The 8,652-nt window shown below is 40.8% G+C and overlaps 1 protein-coding gene across 2 annotated transcripts in view; it reads left to right on the forward strand.

Annotated features, from left to right (window-relative positions):
• The window catches only part of OSBPL11 (oxysterol binding protein like 11), a 294,199-nt gene extending 286,538 nt beyond the window's left edge, over nucleotides 1-7,661 (forward strand). For both annotated transcript variants that reach the window (XM_078682428.1, XM_078682429.1), the window contains exon 13: nucleotides 5,889-7,661. In XM_078682428.1, coding sequence (XP_078538554.1) covers nucleotides 5,889-5,945 — 57 coding nt within the window. In that variant the 3' untranslated portion in view covers nucleotides 5,946-7,661. The remainder of the gene's footprint in view (nucleotides 1-5,888) is intronic.
• Nucleotides 7,662-8,652: the final 991 nt, after the last annotated feature.

The raw sequence follows: 8,652 nt of genomic DNA on the forward strand, positions 1-8,652 counted from the left end.
GCTACCTCAATAAGAGGGGGAATACTTCCTGTTTATGAACAAAATAAATCGATTGTACTTCCTCTACCGCCTCCAACATATGTGGGACACTGAGGTAGAGGATTACAATCCAAACAATTAGTATTAATGAGGCCTAAATCGTTGTTCATAATAATAGAATTCAATGCCTCACCCTGCACAGTATGAGTAAACTGTGGCTGCCAGTCTGTGTCTAGCAGCCCGCAAACTCCTGAATTACTCAACAGACAAATGGTACAATTAAAATCCCCTACCCACAGAACGCATAAGGGCTGCCACTTTCCAGCAATGTTATTAATCTGCACCTGTAGGTCCTCAATCACATGAGTACTGTTCTGGTCAAAGATATTATAATACCAGCTTATTAGCAGTAACTTAACCCGAGTTTAGTTGGAAATGAGGATTAACTGGTACCAGGGAGTGTTTTTTACAACATGGGTTTGTATATGCCCATATTTGACTTAGATTAAAATCACGAGCTCTCCTTTCGCCCTTCCAGCCACTGAAGGTGGTGCGTTGCGGAAACAATACCTATCCATCATAATATCAGCTTGGTACCATGTCTCTTGTACACAAATATCAAAATCCTTAATATAATTCACCCAATCCTCGGTTATTTTTGCGCGTATTCTTGCGACATTCCATGAGATGATTCGGCACAGGGCAGGGTCCTGACTTGCCATACCCACCCTAGTCGGGTATGTTAAAGTTACACCTGACCCCTCTCCCCCGTTATTCACATTGGCAACAGTAATTAAGTCCCCAATGAGAGATTTAGGTGTCTTTAGATCGTTACTGTGGGTGTTGATGTTTAGCAGCAAGGGACCAGCTAAATCTGTTAGTTGTCTACTCCCACTTTCATCTTTTTCTAAGTTTATCCCTGAAACAGGGCACCACGGCCGTGTCCTTTTCAGATCTACTAGACCACCTGATTGGACAGGCAGTCACTCAATATCTGTCGGGCCCGAGAGAACATCAAAGCGATTCGAGTGAAGGATGATGAGGAGGAGGGTGTCTTTTCGGCCCATACCCCAAGGGATATTACTACCTACTTGACTCCTGTTGAGAGGGGTCGGGAGAGGGGTAGAAAAAACCCAGAGGACAGACCTTTATTGGGTCATTTAATGAAACTGTAGTGTGCTTCAAGGCAAAGGACGCGCACCTTACGTCGTTGAAATTAAGTAAACGCAATCCCCTTCTAGGCATTTGGTTGTAGGGCCTAACCAGCCCACCCTCCTGGCCATAATAATAACATTGGGCCAATTAAAGGGAAATAGAATTCTCTTTGTGCAGCAATGTGCTGCCTTATTTATGAGGCTCGAGCAACTTTCTTGTTGCTGGGAGGGGGAGGTGAAGCTGGGGGGGACACCTGTCAAAATTACTATATAAGGATCTAGTTAACTCACATGCACCAAGGTTAGGTCCACTAACGGTATCCCATTTAGCATACGCTGATGACCTTGTACTGCTGAGTCATACTGAAATCGGACTTCAAAGATTGATCAAAGAAACAGCGGCGTACACAAAACTTAGCAAATTAGAAATAAACATTGCTAAAACAAAATCCATGCTTATTGGGAACAATCCCTGTGTTTCTTTAAAGATCAAGCTGGATAATCTAACCATAGAAGAAGTCAGTACCTATAAGTACTTGGGTTTCACTTTTGATAAAAATTTTAATTTTCGTGCCCATCAGCAGTATATGGTTAGGAAGAACAATGCTTTAATACATGCATTCAGCTTGCTTGCAAAAAAACTAGATGGTCCCTCCTACCAACCACTTCTCTCTGTAATTATGGCAAAATTGCTTCCTTCTCTAACTTATACAAATATAGTGATGCATGGTAGGGATTCCAAAATGTTAGATTACAAATCAAAACATATAAACAAGTATTTCATTTGCCCTGTAATGCCTCCCCAGCCCAAATTCGTTTGGAATTTGGACTGACACAGCAAAACACAGCAAGGTACCAGTTCATTAAAACCATGCACAAAATACGAAATAATCAATCTAGCCCTCTAGTCAATGCTTTATGGGAAGCCTTGGTCAACGATGACAATTCAAACGTATGTCACATTGCAACCAGCAATTTACCTTCAGCTAACCTATCCAGTGCATCTTAAGAAAAAACTATTGGCCGTGCGCCTAGGTGATCTACCGTCTTTGTCAGACAAACCACTTTGGCGATATAAAGGATAGAAAATGTGGAGATTATGTGATGCCCCAGATGAGGACTTTGTGCATTTGGTTTGTATATCTCTTAAACTGAACAATTCACGTCGAGTACTTTTAAAGCACTTATTTAATGAGCGAGGGATTTGGACGTATAGAACAGCCATCATGAGAAGTCTGAATTCCACAGACCCTCAGCTAAATTATAACCTTTTGAAGTTTTTACAATCTCATGATAAAGCAGTAAAACAGGATTGTAAGTAGTACTCAACATCCTAAGGACCCTGTTCAGTTGCAAGACTATATGACATTGATATGAATAATCTGGTGAAGTATCTCAGCAATTATGAATTGAATGTATTTCTATAATGTTCTATTTTAACTAATCCATGATATTATTTTGTGTTGCACCAATATTTATCAATGTTTGAAGGAAAATTGATTATTTTTTAACATGTATTTAATTTTGTATTGTGAAGGGTTTTATTAACTAATAACAATAAACAATAATCCACAAATAAAAAAATAAATACTATATAAGGAGTACAGTCAGAGAGGGTAGGGTTAAGGTATTTCCAGCCCCATGCCCAACTAGTCCTCTATGCCCTGTGTCCGAGTCACTTCTTGTTTCTTGAATGTTTCTCACCCCCTGAACGTAGCAGTTCCTGGGTCATCTTGCTCATTTCCCCCCTCCTCCTCGTCCACTCCTGCTGGATGATCCAACCGACCCAATATCCCTTCCTTCCATGCCAATTAGCTTTTTCTAGTACTGGGCATCAAAGTCCGGCTATCTGTGATATTACCTTGTTACTTTTCTCCCTGAGTAAAGGGTTCGCTGCATTTTCATCTTGAGGTACTAAATGTTCCCTTTGATCCAGCCGGAATAACACAAGTTGCTCTTTAATCCTGGCCAGGCGAGAGAGGATGGGTTCCAGGGCATCTTTAACAACATTACTGATGTTTTCCATCAATTTGTCCTGATCAGCCTGTGTATTTTCTCTCCCCCATTGCGAGTTCTACATGCAGCATTTGGGAGGTGAGATTGTTTTTTGCGCTTGACCCTTGGTGACTGTCCTTTCACTTTCGATTCGGCCCTTTCCACTTCAATTCGCTTCCCTTTTCCTACTATCACACTCGGGGGCACAGTTTTATCCTTGTTTTATTGTGAAACAGTCTCTTCTCCCTCATGTATTGCACTTGAATTTCCCTCTCACAATAATAATAGAGGGCGATAATGGACGTGGTGCTCTTAGATCAGTGTTTCATCCATTATCAACCTTATGCACATTATCTGTGGCGATAGATGTGATCGATTAAATCAGGGGTGGGCACTAAAACAATTGCTGTTCTGCCAAATCAATTTCCTTATTTATTTATTTTTTTTGCAGAGTTTTATATAGCGCGAACTAGAACCGAACCGAATCAGTTATCAGAGCGCTTTACATAGCACCAGTTACGTTACATGAGGACACACTTTCATTTTAGGCACGGGGAGATTAAGTGATTTGCCCAGAATCACAGGGGGTTTTTGGCGTCGTTACCGAGACTCGAACCCAGATTCCGAGGTCGAGCGCCTTAGCCGTTAGGCCAACCCCTCTCCCCACCACTTTTTGTAGGAAACCATCCTAAGTGGTGTCACTTGTTTTTGGCGCAGAGGCAGGTTTCGTTTCCCCATTATAAGCAAAATGATTTTAGGCAAAGTTTATCTTAGATTGTATGCCAAAATATGAGAATAAAACACCTCTACCTTAGTGCTGCTTTACAGGAATAGAGATTGATGCCTGAGTTCCAAACTGAAGGAACCAATACGCCAAGAGGGTAGGCCCAGCCCAGCCTCCTCTGGGCTCTGACGGGCACAGCCCGGGCATGACCCCGCATGTTCCGCGCTGCGGGATCCCAAGAGTGCCTTTATGCGCCTCTGGCGCGTTGACTCAGCTGTGTGCGCCTCCTGGCGCAAAGGTTGATGGGCAATGCAGTTCCTGGCCGCCCCCGGTCCCAGAAAGTGCTGTGTGCCTTTGTGCAAAAAGAGTATACTAACCATACCATATTTGTTTGTTGTTAAATAAATTTAGTATTTACTTAAAGATGACATTTCATTTAAACATAAATTTGGATACCTGGTCGGGGAGATACCTACCAAAAGGGCTTGTAGGGGCCATATAACCCCAGTTAGAGAGGAGGAAGATGTTTTTTGTAGACTAGGAACTAAATGACGTGTTAACTAGAGGGAATGAGTTATGAAAATAAGGATTAAACACATTCCGACATGAGTGTTTTCACTATGTATCCTGTACTTTTTCATGTTTTAGGTTTACTGCAATTAATTGATTGTGACTTAATGAGAGAATGTGCTTGCCTGTTTAATGCCAACTCATGATACTCAGCAATGAAATATTCATTTTGTTCTCGTAATCTGCATAACGTCATTATCATATTTTTATATAATATTGTTCCAAGTTTTGCTTTTTATCTGTGTCTGTTAAATGGTTATGTTAGGCTAAAAGAGGAAACATCCAAACCTTGTTAACCGCTACCATGCTCATGACGGAGCCGCTCCGTCATGAGCCTCGGTTGAGCTGTGCTCATGACGTAGCGGTTCCGTCATGGCCCGCTCGGCGCGCCTGCGCTGGGCGTTCCATTGAGCGGGCGGGGCCATGACGGAACCGCTCCGTCATGAGCACAGCTCAACCGCGGCTCGTGACGGAGCGGCTCCGTCACGAGCATGCGAGCGCCGCTCGGCCCCCCCTGCCCCCTAGCGCTGCGGCGGAATTGCCGCCGCAGCGAAGGGGTTAAAGAGATCTCTTATTAAAGAGAACTGAGTCAAACAGTGTGAAACTGTTGATAAAGATTATTGCGCAAAAAGCTTAGCATTTCTAAAACTATTCTGTCCCCATCGGAAGGAATATTCTTGTTTTTGCACCAGATGGCTCACTTCAGTCTCTTGAGATCTATTTTGGGTGTACCTTTTGAGGTCACGAAGATGGCCTCCGCATTTAAGTAGGCTACTAGCACAACTTCGATGCAGCCATGTTTGCTGACGTATATGCCCTCTATCGTCCTTCGCAACATTAGCTCAGATGGAGGAAGCCCTTTAATGATGGCAGATGATCACTGGGGCTGGGTGGGGGAGCAAAAGCACTCTATGGAGAATTGCTGTGCCATCAGGGTCCTTATTCCACTTTGGGTCACTTCAAAGAAGGAGTTACTTAGTGTTGGTTAGTGGGATTGTTATTTTTATTGTTTTGATTGCCCCGTTCAACATCTTGGCCACTTCAAATCATAATAAAGTAGACCCTGGTTACCATATATTGACGGTTAATTTCGATCAATGCCCACTGTGTGGCAAACTGGAATATCCTCTTTGAGATTTCTAATACACTTTCAAATGTATGTTCTTCATCCTGTAATTTTTAACATCTTCTGGACCGGAACGCATAGTGACTGAACCCTGTTAAATAGTTATTTGAATAGAAGCAGCTAGTCTGCTGATAGCAGCTCTTCAAAATTGTGGATTCTAATATTAAGCTGTTTGTGCTAGAATTTCACATTAAGTAAAAAACATCTTTCCACTTCTAATTATATGTAATTGATGATTTGTTATTTGTAACCACAAATATTGTGAGGTGTTTTAATGCTAGTCTCTATAAATATTAATATTAAATATTAATTAGTCCATATGTTTATATTTGTATTTCAGGGTGATGGCTGGGTATATAATAAACCACTATGGAAGTGTTCAGAAGACATCTCTTAACTTGCAATCCAAGGTGCAAGTTACCAACTGGATAAGAGTTTGCTAAGACACTTGTTTACTTTAATGAACTCTAACTGTTTCAAACTCTCTCAAAATGCAGTAAACCTATCAGGCACATTAGTCTTTTATTATGAAGAAGGCACAAATCCTAAAGAGCCTGAAAGCTAGAAACAAGTTGGGCTCTTGAACATAAAAACACAAACTTTTACGGACATGGTTTTGGTTGTGAATTTTGCATCATCCTGAAAGGTTTACTCTTTAAAGTTGCTAGCCCGATGGTCCCAATTATCTGCAGATGACAATGTGCTTCTTCAGATGGCTGCTTATTGATAAGACTCTGAAGCGATGGCTGTTTTAGGATCTTGGTTAGTGTTACATCGTGAAAATTAAGGTCCACACTCTTATTCCACAAGGTGACCAATTTTTTGCAAAATCAAACCGGATGAGAAGACAAAGCTATAATCTCACTTCTCATACCATATGGCGAACCTTTTAGTGATATCCCGAGGACTCCGAAATCGTGCCTGGAAATCAGTGTTGTTTAGCATCAAATGGACCGTGAAAAATAAAGGACTTTTCATCTCAGTAAAATTGTGTGCATGTATTCAAGGACAGCGTGATCTTAAGTAGAAGCTGCCTACTTTTATTTTCCTTCTTTAAAGAAAACAATCTAAACATTGTTGAGTATTACCACTTCTGATATATTTTAATTATACATGCAGAAGGGACTTGAACTTAGTCAATTGTTTCAAAAAGGGTAATATTGCAAAACTTAAATTGTATTCCTTGTTGAATATTCTTAAAATGTATTCCTCGTGAGTGTAATGAGATTTTCGTAAAACCTTAAAGAAAAAACAATTTAGGTATTCCTAATTTGACTAATTGATTATCTGAGAAAAGACTTGACTATTGTCTCTTGTTGTCCCATGGGCAGATATGATATTTTGCTTATTTCATATTTTTATGGGCTGAAAATTGGGTGGACGTGAACTCAAAATGTATACGTTTTCAGGATGTGCTCAATGTTTCCGTTCGGCACATGTTCGTATATTGACCTGCTTGGTTGTGTTGAATGCACATTCGTTGACCAGTTTTGATCATGGCTCTTCCTGATGTTTTTCCATTTCGTGTCAATGTAAACTACCATAGTTATTAATCACAACTTACAATTATATACGAGAAAAAGTGAAAACCCCATATTTTTTTGTTAAACACTTTTGTTGAAATTCAATAATTTCTGTAATTAATATCATAGTATTCTGCTTCGCTCTGTTTATGCTACTTTCATTTTCAATGAGTGGTGCCTTATTATGTGGATATAGTCTTCCATTTGGTGTGCATAAAAACACCTACGTGTAACACACAAACACATAAGCCTTGTCACACACACCCTTTGTACTTTTGAAACATGAGCTGCTCCATCGCCGTCAAACTCTGTAGGTACACCCTTGTTAGATGTGGGTGTTTGATGGGGATTATGGGCGGTGGTGAAGTTGATGAAGAGCTATTCATTACAACTGAATGCATGACAGGATGTTTAAGAATCAAAATAATTTTTCAAAAAAAGTAAACGTACAATTGGTGTTTGGTTTTTGCACAGCTACTTGGTTGCTGGTTCCCATGTAGCTGTTGCTTTGAAATGCACTGAGATCTAAAGATCTGAATGTGAGCTCTTAGTATGCGTGGGGAAAATGAAAAAATAAAACTATAACATGACTAATGTGTCTTCATTTTTTGTGTATTATTTTACTGATTATTTACTGATGTCGATTTCATGTGAACACCAGTGCTACAATTCAAGCAATTCCAAAAGCAGAACAAGCGTTCGTGGTTCTGGAGGACCGTCACTTTCTCATGTGTGACTCATTGCTTTCAACCAGTTGTGTTGGGAAGGTCTCAGATCAGTTCTCTGAGGTCTGTTGGGATCAAAGGCGATTAGGTAGTGCTTTGCACAAGTATTGCTCTTCTGTTTGGAATTACATCGCTCAAGCTATTAAGGAAAGCTCTTTAAATTGTTACGTGCCACCAATTTGGGTTTTGACTTATAATGAGTAGCTTGATCGAACAGTAAAGAACTCTTGGAGAGTTGTATTGGGGGTTGTGGGCGTCTAGTTTAGCTTGCACCGTTATCACTCTTAATAAATATTTTTGTTTAAATTGTTTTATTATTTTTATTTAAGAAATGAAACTGTAATTACATGAAGGAAGTGTGCTTAGTTAAGGATCTCATGGTATAAATAACTATCATTAGGTAAGTATTGTAGTTACTTCGATGGTTTCGGAGGCTTCACGTTCACGGTAGATATACAACTACAACAGGTAGCTAATGCCTACATGCAGAGTCCTGTGACTATTTCATCCTAGCTTGGTCATTCAGTCCAAAAGCTCACTTAGTCCTGTTGGTAGAGCATACTGAGCCTTTTGCAGTTTCATGTATGGGGAAAGACCGCAAGCGTGAAGCACTGCTGCTTTTCTTACTAGGGGCGATATTGCAGCACTGCTGCAAAACTGGCCCCCAGTAACAAAACCGACCCACCAGCCTCCCGGGAAAATGGCGGGCATAGCCAGTATGGCCCTGGTGCTGGCAGCTGTCTGTTAGTCTTCTGCCATGGGTCCCGGAAGTCAGCAGTTGCAGATTGGAACAGCAGTGGTCAGAAAAGGATGAGGGATGGCTATGAAGATCAGAGGTGCGTGCTTCCACATAACA

This window comes from Lissotriton helveticus, chromosome 3_1, assembly GCF_964261635.1.
Source record: "Lissotriton helveticus chromosome 3_1, aLisHel1.1, whole genome shotgun sequence".
NCBI classification, from domain to species: Eukaryota; Metazoa; Chordata; class Amphibia; order Caudata; family Salamandridae; genus Lissotriton; species Lissotriton helveticus.